At 43.7% G+C, this 23,848-nt stretch overlaps 1 protein-coding gene across 4 annotated transcripts in view; it reads left to right on the forward strand.

The window, feature by feature from the left end:
- The window catches only part of TRIO (trio Rho guanine nucleotide exchange factor), a gene marked incomplete at its 5' end in the record, with an annotated part of 300,776 nt that overhangs the window by 188,722 nt on the left and 88,206 nt on the right, over positions 1–23,848 (forward strand). For all 4 annotated transcript variants that reach the window (XM_081131178.1, XM_081131180.1, XM_081131179.1 and 1 more), the window contains 13 exons: positions 1,945–2,059; positions 3,998–4,113; positions 6,626–6,748; positions 10,427–10,621; positions 10,717–10,832; positions 11,613–11,679; positions 12,342–12,451; positions 13,399–13,468; positions 14,079–14,168; positions 17,023–17,115; positions 19,444–19,555; positions 21,220–21,410; positions 23,385–23,486. In XM_081131178.1, the coding sequence (XP_080987304.1) occupies positions 1,945–2,059; positions 3,998–4,113; positions 6,626–6,748; positions 10,427–10,621; positions 10,717–10,832; positions 11,613–11,679; positions 12,342–12,451; positions 13,399–13,468; positions 14,079–14,168; positions 17,023–17,115; positions 19,444–19,555; positions 21,220–21,410; positions 23,385–23,486 (1,500 nt within the window). The remainder of the gene's footprint in view (positions 1–1,944; positions 2,060–3,997; positions 4,114–6,625; positions 6,749–10,426; positions 10,622–10,716; positions 10,833–11,612; positions 11,680–12,341; positions 12,452–13,398; positions 13,469–14,078; positions 14,169–17,022; positions 17,116–19,443; positions 19,556–21,219; positions 21,411–23,384; positions 23,487–23,848) is intronic.

Here is a 23,848-nt window from a genome sequence, read left to right on the forward strand (position 1 = left end):
TGCACTCCCCACCAGCCTTTCAGCTAATGGGTTTAGCAGCCAGTGGTAACATGGTTCATCAGGAGCTGCAAAACGGTGATGTTCTGTCATTCCTTCCTCATTGATTAGCTAGAATTATTACCCCCTCAGCCGTTTGGTTAATCTAAAATAGAGTGTGTGCAGAAAAGCCACAGTAAATGTTTGACTCTTTCCCTTTGCTTACCATTTTCAGAATAATGAGCTATTACTTACTGCTTTAACAACTTCCACATACAATTAATTGGGGGTATTTTTTACTATCCTCATGGATTTTAATGTATCTGGTATGCTTCAATTCCTTGCTGTCATTTATCTTTTTATATTCAAATTGTTCCCTTAGTGGAGCCCCTTCACGTCAGTTTGGTGCAGATGTCCTTTTCAATGACCCCAGCAGTTTCCCCAGCTTCCTTGATATTTGCTGTGACAGCTTATTTTAGACTTTTCAGTAGAGACTCATGGTGTATTTTTCTCTTTATTAAAAAAAAAAAGTATTCTAGCTCCATTACAGGAAAGGCCTAGAAACCATGCCCAACCCAATGATACTGTGCACCCCTCGTGCCCAGTGTGGTCTCAGTACCATTTACCACAAGGAGGCAGAGCTGTTTGAAGAAAAGATTAACTCCAGGAATTGGACAGGAAATGTGCAAGATATTTCCAACTCAAATACAATTGTGTGTTTTTCCTTCGATTTTATATTTATATCCTATTTGTCTTAACTCTTTTTAATACATTAATGAAATTACTTACTTGGTTTTGTGGAGGCTACAAAATATTAATACATTTCCTCCCATCTTCTAAATTCTTCTGGCTGGGCTAATAACCAAATTATCAGAGACAGATTAACCAGAGAAAATAAAAATTTAATACATGCATGGGGAGTCATATAGACAGTAAATCTGTGACAGCTCCACAGGTAGTGAGGCGACATTGGATATAGAAGACATTTTTGGACAGCGGAGAAGGGAGAATGGGTGATTTACAGGTGGGTGGGGAAGAGCAGACCACATCCGTCAGGAAAATCTTTGCTGGTGACTCAGAAACAGTGGGACATGGGGTTTCCAGCTAACGTCAGGCACCTACCTGAAGCCCTCGTTTGCCATACTTAATTCAAATTAGACTAAGTGAGGGAAGATCCTAAAATTTCCTTCCTGAAGCAGCTTTCTCTGTCTGAATCTTAGGCAGGAAAGCGGGAAGGATCAAAGCTTCTTTCTGTGTCCTCTGTTTCTTAATAGCTTAAAATTAGTATCCTCAAAAAGCAGCTTCCCTGTGGCAGAATTTTGGTCCCTTCAGTTTATAAACATGTAATATCAGTTATCTATTACCCAAATAACACACCTAACAAACCACCCCAAAACTCTGGGGCTTAAACCAAGGATTGGCACACTAAGACCTGAGAGCTCAATCCGTCCCCCTCGCTCGTCTCTGCGTCAGCACAGCTGCTTCATCCTCGGGGGTCAGGGTGAGTAGATGCAACTGAGACACCCCCACACGGAAAGCTTCAAATGTTTACTGTCAGCCATCTGCAGAAATCTAGGCACAGCTCAGCCGCATGCTCTGGCTCAGCATTTCTCATGTGGCTGTGATTAAGGTTGTTGGCCCTGGATGTGGTCACCTCGGGCTGGCCTGGGGAAGGGCTTCACTTTCTCTCTGGCTGCAGGCCAGCAGCTGCCTCAGCCCCCTGCCCCACTGGCCCCTCCATCGGGCAGCTCACAACAGAGCAGCGGGCCTCATCAGAGCAAGGGCTCCAAGCCAGAATGTTTTTAATTGAAATACAACTTAACTGGTGTATTCTCCAAACCACAAGTTGGCCAGGTGAACATTTTCGCTAAAGGCATATGTTAGAGCCACCCGATGTCGTCCATACGGACTCAAAATATGTATTCGTGTAAGTCAAGTTAATGACACATTGCCCTCTGTTGTTCCTAGGCCTGCACACTTGCTAGAAGGAATGCAGACGTCTTCCTGAAGTACCTGCACAGGAACAGTGTGAACATGCCGGGAATGGTCACGCACATCAAAGCCCCTGAGCAGCAAGTGAAGAGTGAGTGTGGAGGGGAGGAGCTGGACGGGAAGTGCTCGGAAATCTTGATCCAGGCCTTCATGTCAGATGTCCGTGTCATATTATTAAAGTTCTTACTAAGTATCTTCACTTAATAACAAAACATTTAAATATATAGATTGGAAATTTATTGAATACAGTTGAATGTAAACAGGGAGGAAACACATAATCCAGGGCGATGTGTTGGCATTGACTGTTTTGTTAAAGTAAAAATACTATAAATTGGAGGGAAAATGAAAACCAGAGTTATCTATAGGCAAAATATTTTTAAAAGTTTAAATCATGAAATAGTATACTAATATCACTTCTGTAAATTGTTATTAATTTGATATATATAAGCATTGTTAGTAGAAACAAATTCCCAAATAATAATATATAGCTTGATATCATTTGAGTATAAAATCTATAAAGCCATGTTTTTTTAATATAATGTATATGTGAATACATAGAAAAAGGTCTGGGGAAATTTGTGCTAAATGATAAATAGGATTGGTCGGGCTGAAAGTGAAAAGGAGTCATAGTTTTTACTCTGTAGATTCTGATTATTTTACAAAGAAAATGCAGTCAGGTGTTATGTAGTTTTAAACTTAAATGTAATCATAGTTTTTGCAAATTCATTTGAAATGACATGGAAATGCATCCTGAGAAAATGATGAGAGTTGTTTAAAACAGCCTTGATATTGAGGCACCATTCTGTCCGCTTTAATCCCATCAGGAGCCAGGAGTCGGTACCAAACACAGGAGGAAACTGAGGTCACCAGCCTGGCTCCTTCAGCTGAGTTTTATAGGGAAACAATTGCACTAACCAGTTGACTAATGACTCATCTCACGCTGTTTTAAAACAGCAGGATTGGCAAAAACTTTCTCTATTCCATTCTGCTCCCTGTTGACCTGATTCATCTGTCAGTTGTCAGAATAATTCTCTCGCGCTGGTACAGTCCTCTGAGCCCTACAGACGAGACTTATTAATCAGTGGCCTTTTCTCTCGGGAAAGTGAGCGTCTAGAAGGAGCAGCCATTTTCAGCAGAAAACAGTCTTCATTGCCAGCAAGTTATGTGCCTTGGCAGTCCACTTACTTGACTCGTCTCACAGAAGAATCATCCCCTTTCTCCCATTTCTCAGTAATGCTGCGGGTTTTGGCTGCACTCTCTGCTCTGATGGAAGATGTTAGGATGCTTTCTAGGTGGTTCGGGTTGATAGGTGCCTGCGTGTGGGAGGGATGTTCCGTGGACTCACTCACTCCTGAGCTTCATGTGTATATGCTCTGCTATTTTTCTAATGGATTGTTCATTTTCTGTTGACTATTAAGTAAATTAGGTCGGTGTCTTATATTTCTCAGTACTTTTTCCTGGCTTTTTATTGGTGTAGTATTTTTATGGTGGTTATTGTTTGGTCATAACAGTCTTATGTGATCGGGGTTTTTTGGACTTTTCAGCTCTGTGCCTGTCTCCTTCATGTCTTTCCTTCTCTTAAGGGCTTATGTTTCTGTTTTTATCTTTTTAAAAAAAAACCAAACTTTTGTTTTCTTCTAATCCTTCACTGTTTTGACATACATCCTTTAATGCATACTTTTAATATGTACTAAATTCCTTCTATAGGAAAGTTTTAATGGTCTTGAACAAAATATCTAATACTGATATTGTTAAATTGCCCCAGCAGGGGAGGCAATAGCATGGCCCACTGACCCAGCTAGCCTGAGGTGTTCGAGGCCAGCCTTCACCTTACAGTGATCTCGATCATCAGATAATAAATTGGGGGCAGAGACTGAGGAGCGGTGTGGTTGACATGCTCTTGAAGAACATCGGGCAGGCAGGCAGCATCTTCTGTGTCGCAGCAGCATTTACATGCAAAGTCCTTACATAAAAGTGAGTGGGGTTTTGCAGGCATTGTCATTGATTGCCTTCCTCTTTCTTCCCTCAGATATCTTGAATGAACTCTTCCAGCGGGAGAACAGGGTATTGCATTACTGGACCATGAGAAAGAGGCGGCTGGACCAGTGCCAGCAGTACGTGGTCTTTGAACGAAGTGCCAAGCAGGTCAGTGGTCACCCTGGGCCGCCCAGTGCCCTCCACCCTGTGTTCTGACCTCCCGTCAGAAGTTTCAGAGCCACTTTCTAATGATCAAAATAGTCATGCCGTGTTGTTAACAGTTTGTGATAAAAAGAAAACCCCACAATCTCATAAAAACCTGTCACTTGATGATTTAGGCCCTAAACAAGTGTGCCGCTCAGCTTGTCTCTACTGTCATTAGCTCATACTTAATACAGCAAAATACAAGTTATATATGATGACAATTTAAAAATCGCCATGGAATATAGGTTCTGTACTTGTGTAAATACTATGGTGGGTAGGTTTTTATATCATTACATTTATGTGTTGAAGATAATATTTTGCTCTTCAGATAAATAGAGCAAAAATTAAGTAAATATTGTGACAATTTCTAACAGTTCAGTATAGTGAGAAACATTCATGCATTTGGCTACTGCAGAGACGTCTAGAGGACGGGTTTGAAGTATCTGCCTTTCTGAAGTCATTTTGGGATAAAGTACTTTCTCCTGTACAGTCAATCATGGAAGGTCATCTTAGGGAAAGCCTGTCACACCCCTGACGAGCACTAAGATCCCTTTCCCTTCTCTTTGGCCTTCATAAGAATCCGTTGAGCTGTCTCACGTTCTCCATGTCAAGAAGCTGAGAGTCACAGTGGTAACCACATCAGACCTGGACCGCCTTCTGAATCCACCTGTCAGCCTACTATGTGCCTGTCACATAGCAGGCATTTAGTGAACTCTTCTGGCCTAAGAAAGATGGCATCTTTCCCTTAGGGGGCTTCCACTGAGGGAGCACATTCGGTTGGTCTCGCAGTGGGTAGCCTGGTCCCCACAGGCTGATAAACTGGAGTTCACAGTCCCCCAGCCTGGCATCCTGACTTGGCTTTTTCTTGCCTTGGCTGACTTTACTAGGTGTAGTTATCATTTTCCCAACAGAGGTGGAAAACAGTAATATATTAATATTTAAATTACATTTTCTTATCATTTTATTTAAAAACAGTTCAACCGTGTTTTAAATTTATGGCAGCCTGATTTTATTTCTAATTAAGAGACTTTTCATAATTCTCACATATCTTTATTCTCTGTTGAAAGACAAGGAATCATTCAGAACAAAATTGTAAATAATTCCCTTGACAGAGAAAATGCATTGTTGCTGTTTCCTAAAGTCAGATATCGTGATCTCAGTTCCATAGTAAGTGTCAGTTATTCATGATGGACTGTTCTTGAGGCCCCTGCTGGATTGCAGTTCTCGGGATGGCGGCCGGAGGTTCATCGGACGCACCTCACTGGAGGTGGAGAGGAGACTCGGGCCCTGGTTCTGTCCTGGGCGGCCCTGCTCTCTGCTGCTCCTCCAGGCCCTGCTGCCCCCGCTCCCTTCTCCGCCTCTGAATGTTGACTTTCTCCAGGGCTCAGCTGATCTTGTTTCTCTTTCCTCTCTTCTTATCTCCTCTGTTGCTATCTCCCGGCCCGACCTCCATCTTTGGTGTCTGGACTGATACTCCAGCCACCTTGGCAGGGCTCCACTCTGCCCTCACGGAAGGCAGAACTGGACTGAAGGGCCCGTCCCCCGTGTTCCCCTCATCTTACAGGGCGTGTGGTTCCTGAGTCCTGTCTTCCCCTCCTTGTCCCACCTTTACCCCTTCCTCAGTCCTGTAGGTGCAAACCCGTGAGTGTCAGGTCTGCCTTCCCCTTCACCCCGGAGCCATCATGCCAGGTGAACCCAGCATGTGCTGTTTGAACCTCAACCAGCTTGCTAAGCCGTGTTGCTCCTTCTACTCCAGTCCCTTTCCACATAGCAGTCCCCTGCCCTCAGTAGCCTCACCGCCAGCTCTCCCTGTGGTGGCCCCGGCTCCCTCACCGCCAGCCTCTCCCTGTGGTAGACCTGCTCCTCTCAGCTTGGGCCCATGGCATCTACTCCTTTCAGCCCCCCCCCCCCAGCTTCTCCCCATCCCCCCCATCCCGTCCCTCCCGGCCCGCCGGTTCCAGCTTTGATTCCTCCTCCGCCAAGCGCCCTCCTGAGCAAGGCCTCCCACTCTCCTGTCCCTTGTGTACCCACCTTCCCCTCTCTCCCCTTCGTGTCCACAGCAGCAGGGCCCAAGCTTCTCATCCCCTGGCGCCTCACCTAGCACCTGGCTCCACGGTAGGCGCTCAGGCACCGTTGGCCGTGTGAATGGAGAAACCAAGGACCTTTGAATAAATTGAACCTAAAAAGATTCTTAGTTGTCATTTCTCTTATTGTGACTTTAGGTTCACGGTTGTAAGAAACTCTTGACCTTTTTATTGTTGTTACATAAGTGATACAATTACAGCTTTGTAGAATGTCAGTTTTTTTAAGTTTTAGAATTGTGCTACTTCTTTCAGAATCGTGTGTCTGTCGTTGAGGGGCTACTTCTTGATGCGTGCCAGCCTTGGCCTGCAACTTCACATTCACACGAGACACTGAGGATTTTGGACTCCGTCACCACTGCCCAGCCATGACCGTCTTTCCATTCCTTCCCCAGGCTCTAGAATGGATCCATGACAACGGGGAGTTCTACCTGTCCACTCACACGTCCACGGGTTCAAGCATTCAGCACACCCAGGAGCTGCTGAAGGAGCACGAGGAGTTTCAGATAACCGCTAAGGTCCGTCAGGTCCGCGTGCACGCCCGTGTGGTGGCCTGCGCGTCTGCTTGGGGTTTACGGCATAGCCTAGGCCAGGATGCCCTGGGTAGATAAGGTAGTTCTCAAATACATCACTTAAGAAATACCTTCCGAAGTGAGAAACAGTGACCCAGGTGATGCTTCTTACTGCCTTTCACGCTTGCCCTTCAGTTTTCCCTTCATCTGTCCTCTGGTTTCTGCAGACACTTCCCATCTCCTTCCTTTTGATCTCTCTTGTCCTTTTCGTTACTGTCTCTTTCTCTCTCCTGATTTCTTTTCTGAGGCATGTTCTGCGTGCTTGCCATTTTATGAAGCACTCTCTGGTGTTGCCAGCTCAACTTGGCTGTGTCCTGTGGGTGTTTCCCGGGAGTCAGTGACAGTTGTTACAGTAGCACTGTCTCCGCTCAGCCAGCCCTGAAGCTGGGTGTTTGTTAGTGCCCTTAGTGGGTTTATAAACTGGAGGCGCTTCCAGTTTTCTCCCGAAAATCAAAATATAATTAAATACACCTTTATGGCCTATGCAGTATATGTAAGTAAATATTAATTTTTAAACAAATATTTAAGAGTCTGCCATTGACCTGCAGAGGCCAACTCCTTTACCTCAAAACAGCCTGAGACTCTCATAGTTTCCTTCTCAACCGGTAGTGTTTTCCTCTTTGTTTTTCAGAGGTTTTGAATATACATTTATTATAATACCTTCAGAAGTACCTCTGTTTTTGATGATAGATTTTGAGTTTTTAGAAAAAGCTATAGATTTAAGAGTAGAAAATAGATTATCAAGCTAAGTAATATTTTTGGTTAAAAAGAAGTATCCCTATGAAGTAAAAACATTGGGGGGGGGTGTCCCTTAACTTGGCTTTGAAAACATCAAGGAGGTATTTTTAAATCATTTGGGGTGAAGGTAGCTACTTTGTAGTATGTTTATTTGTACTTTTTTATGTTTTCTGTAACAGTTTCTGACTCCTCCTATTCTTCCCAGCCCTCTGCTCCCAGCCCCCCAGCCCTAGCGCTAAGTTACTTCCTTTCACTCAGTGTCAGGGTGCTGGGTGCTGGGAACCCCTGGTCTCTGCTCTGCAGAAACATGTAGTCTAGTGGAGCTACAGGCAGACTGACCGCTGCAGGGCTGCTGAAGAAACCTGGCACTGTGAGCATCGGGGGGGACGGGCTCGGGCGCGCAGGCAAGGACAGCCTCCCCAGCAGAGGGCTGGGAGCGCCCAGAGGAGGAGAGCTGCCTGGCCTGCCTCTGCAGGTAAGGATCAGCCTTCCCCTTCCTCAGATGCAGCACACCCTCAGCTGGGTAATGCTCACTTTTGTTAATAGTTAGGTAAAAAATTATAGTTATTACATGCATGATACGATCTCTGTTTGTTTCTCTGAATATCCTTTTGATAAAGCCATGAAGAGGTAGATGTAAGACTTGCTCCTTTCCACTGACTGCACATTTCGGCAAGGCTCCCCTCTGCCGGCTGCTGTGCGTGGCCAACAGGCCCTTCACTGCACAACTCCAAGGGGCGCCGTGCACACAGCAGGGCGTGAATGTCCCTGTCTGGAGTTGAGCATGGCAGCTTTGGTCCACCAATGGATTGTGTATGAAGGAATTTTTCCATTATTCCTAAATTTCCTTTTCCTCAAACTTGGAATATGAGCAGTAGCGGGCTTTTTTTTTCCCCCTTGTATTTTATTTTTTAAAAGCATCTAAAATCATAGATGACACCTGACCTTTCTGATTCACAAATATACAGAGCTGTTTCCTTCACTGGATATATCGATAGAGGATCTGGTAGGTTTTGAGAAGACGCCTCTTACTTTTTTTCCTTTGGTTTCTGGCTGTCTTTCTCTTAGTCAGGAAGTGCCTGCCTGGCTGCTTGGAGGTGTCATTTAGTTTCTCCTGTTGAGACCAGGCTGCATTCTTGTTTGCCTTCTGTTGCCCTATCATACCATCTTCTGAGAAATCACTTTTCTTCTGTTACATAGAGAATCCTTCGCTCTCACAGGACAGCCTTCCGGCCGAGTTGGTACAGTAATTAGCACTGTAACACTGAGGGTGTTCCTGGACATAAAACCTCTCCTCACTAAGACTCAGTGCGATTCATTTGCAACTCAGTGCATTTAAAACACGGCCCTGACTCAGGACCAGCCTGTGGGTGTCACGTGCCAGCAACGGGCCTGCTTTGTGATATATGTTAGACGTGTACATAAATCTTCCTGGAGTTTCTCTCTGTGTTTTCTTTTCTATTTTAATGTAGGTAGTAAGCTGCATTGTCTTTATCTCCACTTCTCTGTCCCCAGCACTTAAATCACAAAGTCGCTTTCTTAACCCCTAGAGAGTTTGTGCTTAAATGGTGAGCAGCGTCACTTTCTGTGCTTTTCAGCAGGTTGACGTCTTGGCACACGGCAGTGAAACCTGGTCTAGGGAACCTAGTTTTTAAAAATCCTGCATTAGCTATGTTAATTCTCTTGGATATTAAAATTCAGTAGTGTTTCCAAGTTAATTCCTTTTGGAATTTATGCTTCCAGATCTGAAACTGGGACTTCTTTCCTTGGTTTGTAATTGGGCTTATCTTAGCATCTTCAGAAAGGTCCCCTGCTGATGACAAGCCAGGTTTGTTTAACAGATATCTTCCTTTCAGTTCACTCTGCTAGAGTTCATTTTCACACCAAACAAAAGCCCTAGAAACTGGCTGACTTTTTCCAATAAACACCTTTTATAGAATCCACCATATTGATTTTTTTCACAGAGATAATTAATGTTCCTTGAGTTTTGTTTTCATCTGTTTTTTGAAGCATATGTATTTATGCTGGTAAGAGTAACTGCCATGAGTGTCAACAACAATAAATTAATTAATTAATTAATTAAATAACTGGCACGCCCATTAAAGTTACAGGCATATACACACTTACATAAAGAACCTAATACAAATTTTTTTTTTTCTAGTAAGTATTTGGTGAATGTCGACTGTGTGCCAGATGCGTGGACGGTGCAGGAGATATACCTGCAAAACAAATAACTTCACTTAATCAAAGATCTTTCCTATGTACATATAAAATGAAGTAATTTTTTTTAAAGCAAGAGTTCTGAAACAGAACCAAATGTAAAATACCTCTAGAGATCATTCCCTGACCAGTGACTTTTCCTCCACATCTCCCTCGAGTGAAGAGCCGTGGACACGCGATGCACAGAGCTTCAGCAGGCGTCTCAGGGAGGGTCAGCTGCCGGAGCTCCATCCAGATGGCTCCTGCCCTGGGAGGGCTTTTGGTCTAAGGAGGTGCAGAGTGAGCTGCGTAAAGCAGGGAGGGTCTTCGTAGCTAACACGTGTACGTTCAGAGGGGAATAGTCATAGATTCTAGGGAGGACTTCGAGTGAACATGCATTTATAGATTTCTCCGGAGCATCCACCAGATGAAGACGTTGAAAGAAAGTCTAGATTTTTTTATCCGAGGTCTTAAAAGTGCCATTCATTGTGGGAGAGCTGAGGAAAGATAGCTTAGCCAGTCTAGGGTCAAGGAGATGAACTGGATGGATGGGGCGTCAGTCTGAGTTCCTATCATGAGTTTTTTCCTGTTCAAAACTGAGTTGTAGGCGCGTTGCCACTGTTTCTGGTTTCAGGCAGTTGGGTGTATTTGCTTCACAGTCCTTTCCTGTGGTGCTTTTTTTTGCAGCAAACCAAAGAGAGGGTGAAGCTATTGATACAGCTGGCTGATGGCTTTTGTGAAAAGGGGCATGCCCACGCGGCAGAGATAAAGAAATGTGTCACTGCCGTGGATAAGAGGTACAGAGATTTCTCTCTGCGGATGGAGAAGTACAGGACCTCTTTGGAGAAAGCCCTGGGGATTTCCTCAGATTCCAACAAATCGGTAAATGGCTTTGTGCAAACCGAACCAATCACGGTGCTCTTGTGTCCTGTTTGTGACTCAGTTCACCCAAGTTCACTGGCTGTCTCATCCCACAGAGTAAAAGTCTTCAGCTAGATATCATTCCATCCAGCATCCCTGGGTCGGAGGTGAAGCTGCGGGACGCTGCTCACGAGCTGAACGAGGAGAAGCGGAAGTCCGCCCGCAGGAAAGAGTAAGCCGGCCTTTAAGGAGCCGCCAGGTTCATGGAAAGCGTGAACAGAGTGTCACTCGGACAGACAGGCTGCTGGGTGTGCTCTGAGACCGAATGGCATTAAGACTTGTTGTCTGGGATGTGCTTAGTTTTTGCAGCTCACACTCCACTGTGTGCACTGTCCGCTTATCACCTGCCTCAGAAACGGTATCTTGTTTTTATCCCTGCACTCCCATTTCACATGGGGCTGACAAACCAATTCATGTCGCCTGTCATCAATAGGTCCTGAGTAGTAATACTAAGGAGAAGAAATGACGGCACAAGAGGAGGTGTTTAAACGTTGCCAACGAGTGAACTATGCTAGATATTAATAAGACAAAAGATTGCTCTGGACCAGTGATTCTCAGTCAGGGGCAGTTTGTCCCCTGGGGGACGTTGGCAATGTGTGGAGACATTTTTGGTTGTCACACAGTAGGGAGGGGGGTTGCTCCTGGCATCTGGTGGGTGGAGACCAGGGAGGCTGCTAACCATCCTGCAAGGCCCAGGGCAGCCCCCAGCAAAGCATTTTTCAGCCCTGAGTGTCAGTAGTGCTGAGTTGAGAAACCCCGACCTGTAGGTACCTCAACAGAATTTCTTCCAAATTGGTGGCTGGATACTATCATTCTATCTATTCACAATTTAATTCTGCAAAACACATCACTGACGAATGATTTTTAAACCACTTTATTATTTCATAAACCATAAAAGTAGGTAGTGTATCCTGACTGTGAACTAAACTATCTGCTGTCTTCCTCTGTTGAGGTTCATCATGGCCGAGCTAATTCAGACTGAAAAGGCTTACGTGAGAGACCTCCGAGAGTGTATGGATGTAAGTAAGTTTTTTTGCTTGTTTATGTAGATTGAGTGTACCCTTGTATTTATTCTTACTGATGAGGAATTCTTAAAATAATCACACATTTTAGTTGTGTTTGAGATCTGCAGTGTGCTGAAGCAGCCAGTTTGAGGTTTCCGCACTTCTGTGAAGTTCTGGGCTTGCTTTCTGCATGTTGCGGCGATGGTGCAGCATTAGTCCTCTCGTTCCATCTGTCACATGACGGCCTGGCTGACATTCTCTGTGTATAGAATTTCACAGCAGCTTCAGAGAAATGTGCCTACTAATTAGGATTGGCAACTAATTGGCAACTAATCCTGAGCAGTACTGTGACTATTTGTTGCACCTTGTGGAGTAGGTTAATCCAAAATTCAAAGCTGAAAATAAGTTTAGAGCTGGAAAGTGTAGCAACTGTTCTCAAGTATTATAGCAACTGAGGAATTTTGTGGGGGTTTTTGTTTGTTTTGTTTTTGTTGTTTGTAGGTGTGTGTTTTTGTTTGTTTTTTCAGTTTTTCATGCTTTTCTAAAAGATTCCATTCTTAAGACATATTTTCAGGTATACGTTGACTTGGCCCACTCCTACAGATGTCAGAAATACCTGTTTCTTGAAAAGTTGGTATTGGGTTTTTGTCTGATCCCTCTGTTTCCCTCCCGGCCAGACCTACCTGTGGGAAATGACCAGCGGGGTGGAGGAGATCCCGCCGGGCATCGTGAACAAAGAGCTCATCATCTTTGGGAACATGCAGGAGATCTACGAGTTCCATAACAAGTGAGTGGCGGCGTCTCCCGGGAGCCATAGCTGGTTACTCTCGAAGGCCAGGCACTGCGCTGACATTTCATAACAAGAAACCAGGGTTTCCGAAGGAAGGAAGTGCAGGTTTCAGTGACTTAGTCGAAATTCAATTGAAGCCTGTCAGGCTTTTTTCAAAAAGACTGACATTCTAAAGACTATTTTAATACAGGCTCAACTTTATATTTGTGTTCACTTTCGGTAGAAATAAGATTAAGAAAACTGTGAAAATGGTTTTTGTGAGGACCCCAGCTCCTCTCGAGCTGTGTCATCATCTGCTACTTAAGTTACTTCTTAGAGTTAAAAGAAAGAAGAGGTTCCCATGGGTGCAGGCCGGTGCTCAGTCTCTTCGGATAAGAAGGAAGTGGGAACCGAGTATGGAACAGATGTGTAGTCTGTCCAAAACGAAATGCGCTGTCCATTGGTCAGAGGAGGTACAGTTTTATTTCTAAGAAATTTTTAAAAAGCAGCAGAAGCTCTTTTAGGTAGAGTCTGTGCAGTCCAGTAACCTCTGGCAAGACGACGCGAGGCCAGAGCTCGTGGGGCCTTCCTCGCTCCTCGGCCCCTGCCCCGGCAAAGGGCCCTGAAATCTAGATTCTTCTGGGGGAGTATTTCCATCCCTGCATTATGCCCCTAGCTACTGAGTGGCACTTTCCCAGAAGTGGGTCACTGGGTTAAAATTCCTGTTAGAAAGTTTAAATGCTAAACCAGTGAGCTGAAAGTCACAGTAACTGACCCTAGTTAAGAGCTACACATTTTGTTAAATCCCAGAATCTCGAGGGCACAGATTTTTCACTACACTTGATTATAATCATGAAATTCAGGAATTTCCTGAGGTCACGATATGCTTGGTCTAATTTCTGGCATATTTCACTAATAAAATATTTTAAAACATAATAATACTATAACATTTGTATTCTCTGCAGCATATTCCTGAAGGAGCTGGAAAAATACGAGCAGTTACCAGAGGATGTTGGGCATTGCTTTGTCACTTGGGTAATGAAACCTCGGCTTCTTGTTGTCTCACTGTTATTTGGTGGCTTTGAAGGGAGTTAGGAGGAACATTGTTCATTTCTTTTCTGTCACCATCTTTTGCTGGTATCTGCCTACAGAGAAATGGACTTTGTCTCGAAGAATCACATTCCCCAGCTAGTTATTGATGCAGAGTGAGCTTGTTATTGGCAGTAGCGGTGGTTTGAAAGAGACTAGTGTGCCAGACCTCTGCATGGCCCAGGGGATTCACAGCGGGACCTGAGCCCCAGCCTTGCCAGGGTGGGGTGGGGGCATCTCCCAGTCCAGAGGGGAGGCAGACATGTGACCTGGGATGGCGCCATCTAAGCTCACTGCCCGGATTTCCCCACACCACGGTGAGGGAAGAGAGAGGACCTGCCTGACCCCATCTTGCTGAGTCAGGGGAGGCCTCTGGAGGTGTGTGGTGTCAGCAGGATGTGTTTCTTATTTTAATAGATTTCTTTATAAAATATGGTTTCTTTAATTTGGGGCTTAAATATCCTTTATCCACATAGCTTCTTTTCTACATAAAAGTTAATCATATTTTGATGTACTGCCATTTGAAAGTGATACTCTAAATTTTTTTTGTTTATAGGCAGACAAGTTTCAGATGTATGTTACTTACTGCAAAAATAAGCCTGATTCTACGCAGCTGATACTAGAGCACGCAGGATCCTATTTTGATGTAAGTCATAGGTTACCAAGGAAGCATTGAAATTTCCTAAGATGTATTTGGTATACATAAAATGCAGTATTATTCATAACTTTCACCTAATTGATGGGACAGTATTTTCATTTTTATCTATCACATATTTGGTGGGATATACTTATATTTTCTTCTGTTTTTAAAAGCTCCTTCTCAAGCTACATATCTGTAAGAAATTAAGGTTTTAAATGTGTGTGTGTCATTTCTATTTTTATATAATCATAAATTTTTACATGTAATATTATTATTTTTACATGTAATATATAATAGAAGATGTAAACTATTAAATAATCTTCTTTTCCCCTCTTAAAAAAAAAGTAACTTTGAATCTTTTTTAATCATTTCTTTTCCTATTCTAATTTCACGTTATTATTTTCCAAAAGTGGCCTACCTGTGAAACTTTACAAATAGCACTGTAACCACTAGGCCACTGGGAGGTTTACTCATTGACTTCTCATTGGTGTAGACATAGATGTAGCTAATCTTTTTTTTTCTTCTTTTTTTTAAAGATATTGCAGGGTGGTTATTTAGTACAAAGAGGAATGGAGCCTCATGGTATAACATGCAGAATGTTTTTTTGGGTTGCAGAATGTAGTCATATGTGAGCCATGTAAATTCTGGTTAAAAGATGGGGTAGTTTTGAATGTTATGTGTAGTTGGCTCACTAGGCCACAGGATGTTAGACATAAGTGTGCTTGTGCATGGCCAAGTGTGAGGATCGGCTCTTCTCCAAAATCTGGGGGATTTAGAACACATTTCAGCTTCTGTCTTTGAGATGAAACCCTATTTAGATGACCTGTCTCCGTTGTCATTCTCATGACCAGCAATTACACATCACTGCCTTTGTAGATATAAAGTCTGCTCCAGCCCAGCGCTGCCTTTTTCAGTGTTTCACATGACCCTAGGTCTTTGCCATTAGGAGAAACCCCACACTGTGTGGCTACATGCAGAGTTAGACTTATTTAAGGCCTAAGCATTGAGAGCATGTGGCACATTAATGTTTGGAATCACAGCCATTAAAAAAAAAACAACCCTTTGCCCTAAAACTCTTCAAGAATACAGGAAATCATGTTGTCTAACATAGTGATTTCACAGATGTTTGTCTAAGTTAGAGATTTCACAGATTGTTTAGCTGTAGTTTTCCTTGTACAGCCTTACTGTGCATCTGTCAAGGGCTCGTTTAGCTCCTGGTGGGGCAGAGGTGCTGAGCAGAGAGCAGTGAGTACACAGGGCGCCCGCCTTCATAGAGAGGGAGGTAAACAGCAAGGACTTGATTGTGTGTAAATGACTTAAATGCAAAGGGGAAATCAATCGTGGAGTTAGATATGCCACTGACCAGGGAGCTGGATTTCCCTTTTTCCCCCAACTCTCTGCTCCCTCCCATCCAAAGTAAAATTTTATAAGCAAAGAAATTTTAGAAAAGGGAAACTTATTTATTTCAGCAGGATTAAGTCTTTGTCAGTTATTTTGAAAGACTGCTGTGATCTCGTAACCGATTTTGAATCGCCTGCTACTGTGATAAGGTCATAGGGATGTCAGCAAGAATTGGAGATGCATTTCTGAAGTGCTGTTAGAACAGGTGTATTACAAGGCACTGCTGTGTATGTACAATGTGGTGTATTCAGGAGATGGAATACTGCCCAGGAGTGGAAAGGGAACAGCCCTGATACGTGAACGACATGGATTAAACTCCAGAGCATGGGCGGAAAGCAGCTAGATATAAACGATACATTCTGCATGGTTCCTTTGCTGTGGACTTCCAGAAGATGCAAACTTAATCTGTGGTGATAGAAATCGGAACAAGGGCTGCGTCCTGGTGGTGGCGGGGGAGTGGGAGGGGCTGATTGGAAGGGGGCTCGAGAACTCTCTGTGATGGCGGAAGTGTCCTGTATCTTGGTTTGGGAGCTGCTCACAAGTGGGTGAGAACTCACTGACCTGTCCTTAAGATTTTGAATTATACTGTATGAGAAAAGGAATCCTTATAAGTGCTATTCGATGATGAACGTGTGTGTCATCATTACATCACAGATCCCACATTTTTAAACCATTGCACATTGAAAAGAAACTTTGAAAACTATACTTATGATCTGGAAGCCAGAGGAAGAGTCGTCAGTTTTTAATTTAATCTGCTTGATGCCTGAGGAACAAGTCACTTGGTGATTCGTGCAGCTGGCATTTCCCGGGAATCAGCCTCTGGTGCTTTTCCTGGGGAGCCTGATCTAATGACAAACAGATGGAGAACACAGCGATGGGGTAGTTTCTGAATCCATTTTGCAGCATAGGCTCTCAGATGATAAGTATTTTTTTAAAAACTTCTGAGAAGAATCCTAAGAACTGAGAAAATGCAGATACAGTAGCTTGGTGTGGAAATTCTGGGCTAGATGGTAGCTGAGGAATGAGGGTGCCCGGGAGAGAAGAGCCCCTTGGTAGTGGGTCGATCTGTTCCCGGGGAAGGGGGCCTCTGGTAGGGAGTCGGGCTGTGGGGGATGTGGTCTGTGACCCGGCACACGTGGCCGAAGCTTCAGGAGCTACGTGGGACAGAGGGTGAGCCAGTGCCGCCCCTGGGGACAGTGCAGGGGGTTGTTGACTTCTCCTGTTCAATCTCTGCACCCGAGAGCCAGCAGGACAGAGTCAGAGCTGCTGTCTTCTGGGTTCAGAGTGATACCTTGACTGAGATTTGTCATGTTTAGGATGACCATTATCAAAAGAATAATCTGTGATTTCTGCTTTATATTTACAGAAAAAGAATATGTGTATATTTGTTGTGGGAGTCAAGAGATATAAGTTTTCAGTCGGTGCTTTTACTTATATATGTAATTTCTGTTGAATTCAGGAGATACAGCAGCGCCACGGGTTAGCCAATTCCATCTCCTCCTACCTTATTAAACCAGTTCAGCGGATAACCAAGTACCAGCTCCTCTTAAAGGTACGTATGAAGCATCTTCAGCCTGTAGATTTTATGACTGGTACATTGCTATCTTCACATTTTTCTCTCTTTGTGAAGTACCCTGAGTTTTTAAAATAACATCCAGCATATTGTTTTTATTTTTTAATTCATTGCCATTTATTTCCCTGACCAATTTCTCAGTGTAGCAGGTAAATAAGAGTATATTCCTCAATTGTGCACCTAAACACCACTGACCAACCCTTGTCTGGAACACAGAATGAGAACAGAGAGAGAAATGGTCAGTCCTGGATCCTCTGTGCCATTGTCCCTAGTATGGCTTGCTAACTAGGTACCCGGCACTGTGCTGTACTCTTGGCCTGTATTAAGCTGACCTCACACAGTGTTAGTGTGCAGGGGTGGGACCTGCCTCTGAGGGTGAGGGATGTGCCCAGTGTCGTCACTGGCTCCCTCCCGCTTCGGCTCAGCTCTGCACTCAGGTCAGGCCGATGCCCAGGCTTCCCAGTGAATCCGGGAAGAACTTGCCCCTGGCAGCTTCCTCCCCTTTATCTCGAATCTAGTCATTTGTCCCACACAAATTTATGCACATTGTTCGTACAAGGCACAAGTATTTGAGTCACGCCGACGTCTGCTTTTTCTTGGTTACAGTGATTATAATTAAAGTCACACTTGTAAAAATCTAATAACTATTAGTCTTGACATTAGGATGGTAAAGAAAAAGAATTTGTGGTAAGAATGTCAAAGAATTCATTATATACATAATCAATACATATTTTCTTTACTATAAGAAAAATAACAGCCTCCATCTGATGATGTTTACCCTACTATTTCCTTGGCTGGTGGATGTTATTAATTAAGCATCAGAATGTATCAACTATCCATCCATCCCTGTAAGAGTATTTTATGAATCCAACTGTCCCTGGTTCAATCCTGGCACAACAATAGGAGGTGAGACTGAAATCCAGAAGATCAGGTTATGAATACCTGAAACACTTCTTTACTCTTTTTATTGGTTAAAAAAAAAAAAAAAGAAAAAAAGAAAAATTCCAGGAACAGTTAAGAAGTGGCTCCATTCTCTTGTGAAAGGGACACCATTCTGGAACTTTCCTATGGGAACAGCCCTCCTGCACTCCTGTGTCAGAATCTCACTGCAGGACTGTCTGGCCACCCCTGCAGAAGAAGCATGTGGGTGCTGTAAACAGGAAATAGGAGCCAGCAGCTACGTTACCTATATTAGCATTTGCTCTTTGCTTCCTAATTCCACAAAGGCAGGTTATCTCTTGACGTCCTCAGTATCTAAGGATTTTGTTTTAGCATGTGGTTCCACTACAGATCTCTTCCTCGGTGACCTCACATCTAGTCCCTCACTGCTAGGCTGCTACTTTACTTCATAACCCTCCTGGACTTTGCCCAGGGGTATTCTATAGAACAGGAATAAGCCGTGTGGATCCCCAACGAGGAAAGTTTCTGCAGTGTACTGTCCCTGTGCATTGCATTTCTAAAGCACTTTTTGCCTTGCCATTCAAAATAATAGATAAACAACATGTGGCTGTGAGTAAAGGTGCCTGTCAGGTAGCTGAGTCACTCTAAACCATCCAATGTAAGACCACAGCTGACTGCACTGCCATGGCTGTCTGTCGAAAACTGCAACACAAAACACTGTTGACATGGTGCTGACTGATGAATAGTCATTAGCACACGGGTGAGGTATCTTGGAGCCCAGAGAAATAAGAATCTGCTGTCCTTGCTATCATTCATTTAATAACGGTGTTCCCCGAGATCTGAGATGGAATCACACCTGAGGAGTGTAATTCGACCATTGGAGCTTTTTCTAAACACCCTACACACACAGGAAATGCGTTTCACTGTAGATTCCTGCAGCATCACTGTTCCTGCCACATGGTGTGGCAGTTCCAGGTTCGATGGCCCTGTGTTAATGGCACCGGAGGTTCTGAGTCACCCTGGGGCCTGTAGGAAGCACAACAGCACTTGCTGGGCTCTGGCATGACCTTCAGCTACAATAGTAGCTCACTCTGCTCCACTAATTAAATATTTTTGTCATTTTTGAGACTTGGTAGTTAACGTGTACACCAGTTTTATCTTGAATTATGACACCCTCCCGTCCCCCCACCCCCCGTTTACTCTGATGTGAAGAAATGTCCTGATTTGACCAGGACAGACCCTTCTGTCCACTGGACACAGAGGCAATAATTAGTTTTCTGTGAGAATATGTGCCCAGTGGACAACAGTCTGCTTTTTATCTTGAAAATCGAAACTCATTTCTGCAGAGATCTTGGTGGCAGAGAATTTTGCAGTCTTTGGCTAATTCACAGTCTTGGTCTTCCACAGGAGCTCCTCACGTGCTGTGAGGAAGGCAAAGGGGAGATTAAAGATGGCCTGGAGGTAATGCTCAGTGTGCCCAAGCGGGCCAACGATGCCATGCACCTCAGCATGCTGGAAGGTACTGAAGCCCGCCCCACCGTGCATGTGCCTGCTTTCCTCTGACGTTCATAAATGGATCTCCCATGCCCTGAAAATCTTGGCTTCACGCCTTTGTGTTTACTTAGGAGTTAAGAGTGTAGATGTGAATGTCTTTTTAAAGAATTGGTTTTCCTGCTTCCCTTAAAGATCCCATGAAATGCTTCCACCTAAACACCTGTCCTTGTCCCGTTACTGGGGAACTGCCTCTCCACACCCTCAACCCCAGGAGCACTTCCCGGCACTTCCCTTCGCCTGCCTTGTCTCTGTGTTAGGCGGCTGGGTGGAAGGAAGGATAGATCAGTCCCCCAAGATTATAAAATCCTTAAAAGAGCTTCTTGCTTCTCCATCTCTGTGTCCATTGCATCACTTGCTGGAGCCTTGAACCTAGCAGATCCCACATACCTGCTTATGCAGTTGAATGTGGTGTGTAACATGGTAGAGGTTCAGATAAATACACTTCAACATTTTTGTTGCAGTTATAATTTCCGTGAATGCTCCTGTTTAAGAAAGTGATTTCTGTGTTGCAGAGCTTAACTCTTACTCTCAGGATACACAGACATATTTACAAGCTGTGCCAACCTGTGTCATTGTCACTGGTAGCACTGAGCAGTACACTAGTTAGGGCAGAGGTGCTGTTCTTTGTGGCAGAGACCAAAAATCAGAGGCCAAGTGACACGGCTTCCTCTTTCTCTGATGTAAAATCCTGAGCTGGCGTGGCAGCCCTTCGTTACATCAGGGACTCAGGCTCTGTTCCGGCTCCTTTCTCTCCACTCCTTGGATGTTGCCTGGCTGGCTTGGTTCAGGCTGTGTTGAGACCATGTTAGCCTTCCATCTGGCAGGAAATGGGAGAGAGGGAGGGCGGGAAACAGCTGGAGGTGCTACCCCTGACTCTCCCCACAGGGCCTGAGCCTAGGTGCGTGGCTGCCCCGAATTGCAGAGGGCGCTGGGAAAATGTCGTGCTCATTTGAGCGGCCATGAAGGGGGCTTCTATTAAGGAAGAGGGGGTGCAGTGGAAGTTGGGAGGTAATTAGCAGCCCCTGCCTGCCCCAGGAATCACACAGCAGGTCACTTCCAGGAGGAGATGAGCATTAGCGAAAGCCAGTCAGTGGCCAGAGCATGACTGATGCACATGAAGAATGTTGCTCTCGGAGGAAGGAGAACCCCACCAAAGATGGGTAGGCAGGCCAGGGCCTTGCAGAAAGGCCGGGAAGGGTGTTCCAGGCTGAGGAAGCAGGGGACCAAGACACAGGCTGGAATAGGTGGGGGTCGGGGGGCCAGGGAGCCACTGTGAGTGGAGGAGGAGGTCTGTGTGGGGAGCGCTGTGAGCGCGGGGTGACGGGACACAGGGAGTTACACCAGTCTCACCGCGAGGATGCCACCTGAAGGGGAGAGAAGTTACTGAATAAAGCCAAGGGGAGTCCCTGCTTTTTTTTTTTTTTTTTTAAACAATGGAAAATATATGTGAAGTCTCGTATTGGGAAGATTTATCCTTTGTCAGATGGGCCAGTGCTGGGGAAACGAGTCAGGGGCCCAAATGGAAAATGCAAATCTGAGATTTAACTGTCGGGCATTTTGCAAAGGTGTAAGTAATTACAGTGCTGTCCTTTTACTTTAGAGTGATTGCGCCTCCTTTTTACATTGTAGGGTTTGATGAAAATATTGAGTCTCAGGGAGAACTCATCCTGCAGGAATCCTTCCAAGTGTGGGACCCAAAAACCTTAATTCGAAAGGGTCGAGAACGGCACCTCTTCCTTTTTGAAATGTCCTTGGTCTTCAGTAAAGAAGTGAAAGATTCCAGCGGGAGAAGCAAGTACCTTTATAAAAGCAAATTGTTTGTAAGTATCGGCAGTCAGAGTTTTAAGGTGGAAGGTAACACAATTGCAACTTTTTTCTAGGTAGAAAAATATTACTGTTTGTTGCCTTCAGTTTATCCTAAAATGTGAAAAGTCCAAAATTGTCATGTTTTCGTCGTCAGTGAAATTCTTTGACAGCTTTGAGTCCAGTAGAGGGCGCTCCTGAGTTTGAGCTTTCCGACACTTAAAACCCTTGTTTTTTTCTATATTCCATGGAATCTAACTACAGGGTAAGAAAATACTTCGTAAGTGAATTTCAATCATTTATCTCCCGGGTACCTTAGCTAGCTTTATAAATACATAAAATAATCATATCAGACTATGAGTTAAGTTCTTGTATCATTATAATTAATTTTTCATTCACCAACATTGGAATAGACTTATGCAGCCTTACTGGGTGTCTCACTGTGGGATCTTAACGACAAAATTGGATATTTTTTTCATTAAAAATAAATTTATAATAAATAAATGAATAAATAAATATGTGGGGTTTACAATAGCAAAATATGATTACTGGAGAAAAATATATGTAAGCAAAAATAGTTTTAAAGATCCACAGTCCCACCTATTTAGAGACAGTTGCCCTTGAGTGCTTGGTAGATACAGTGATCATTTGATTTCTAACTTGTCGTAGTATTTCCTGGCCAGAGAAACATACCTGTTACCTTTTTTTCATTAGTAGCACACCAAACCAGTCTGTCTAAAAGTCACATTGACTCTCAGAAAAGTCTCAGGCAGATGTCGTCCCCTGCGTTCTATATTTCCTTCTTCCCTTCATGAGCAGTATCTCAGAAGACTGTCATCAGAAAATTTCTCGGCAGGGTCAGGCAGTGGGAGGATTGGAAAAACTAAGGAAAAACCACCATCGGGGAAAGAATGGAAAATGCAGTAGAATTTGGTTTCTTTATACAAGGCATGGCAGATTGCTTATAAATATTGGTAGATATTTGGAACTTGGATAAGTTATATTTTATACATTATATGTTTTTATAGTATCCTTATGTTAATCAAATTCCCAAAGTAATAAAATACTACCAAGTATAGAAGTCATCTTAATAATAATCTGGAATTTGCACATTCAAGCTAATGGTTTTCATACCCCTTTCTTTGGCTGACATCCTGTTTGAGATTGTCTTTTGGATCACAGCCACCTTACATCATTTTAGATCATGTTCTAACTGGAGAGAAAAAATGCAGCGGTGCTGGCTAGTAATTTCACTAGCTGGCTTTAATCTATCCTCAGAGACCAAGCTAGTCTGTTTAGAAGCTGATACATCTTCACTTAATTTATCTTTTGAAAGTTGAGGTTCCCTCCGAGGCCACCTCTGGAGCTATGGGTTATGAATCACTTCCTTTGCTGGAGGGGGAAGAAGGCATTAGAATTGAACATGATTGCGGTGGAGGTGGGGGCTGAAGATGTTGGCCTTCATCTACATCTTCCATGTTCTGCGTATTACAACTGCATATATTGCAATTTTGTCTCTTTTACCCCTTAAGATTATTGGTGAAATACTAAAAGTTAATGCTATTGATAAACAGATTGAAAAATAACTGAGCCGTTAAAACACCATTTGCCCTCTGTGAGGCTACTTCATTAATGCTGAACATGGAAGGTGGCAGCTCTTCTACAACTAGAACAAACTCATTTTGTTATTTATAAGGTTGAAATTGGTCAACTCTTGATTTTCCAGATAATAGGATTTTCAGATATTTTGCTTTCCTTCCTCTGAATTTGCTTATTGACTTGCATCAGAATCTCTAGTAGAAGTGCTCAGAGGAAATGAAAAAGATGAAACTGTTAGTTTGTAGCCTAAAAACAAGATGTGCTCGTGTTAACTCAAGTGAGGGGCTAAGGATTACCTATTCATGCTAACAAACTGCGTTGTGTATGACCTAGCATGACTATAAGTCACAAATTTTACTCTCATCTGATTATATAATTGTCTTTTTATCCAGACCTCAGAGTTGGGTGTCACAGAACATGTTGAAGGAGATCCTTGCAAATTTGCACTGTGGGTGGGGAGGACGCCAACTTCAGATAATAAAATTGTCCTTAAGGTACGTTCACTCAAAGTTTGGGGATGTGCTGTGTGAGAAGTTTATCATAGAAGTGAATGCTTTTTCCTGCCCTGTGGTTGAAACATACTGGTTTTCATATCATTTTATGTGTTTCTTTTATGTTCTGTTGGGATTAGTGATTACCACAAGAAGAACAGTAGAATAAATTCAGTTTGGTATTTCAGGGATGAAATAACGTGAGCCAAACCTTTGCTTGCCTACTGAAGATCAAATGGAGCAAGCCTTCAAACGTCTCCTGTACTTCCAGTCTTAAAAAGATTCGTTCATTCCCAGGGATGCAGGAAGTTAAGTCTACGAGGAAAGAGATAGGGACCCACAGCTTCCATCGCACACTTGACCTT

Source organism: Miniopterus schreibersii (assembly GCF_964146895.1).
Source record: "Miniopterus schreibersii genome assembly, chromosome: 3".
Classification (NCBI taxonomy): Eukaryota; Metazoa; Chordata; class Mammalia; order Chiroptera; family Miniopteridae; genus Miniopterus; species Miniopterus schreibersii.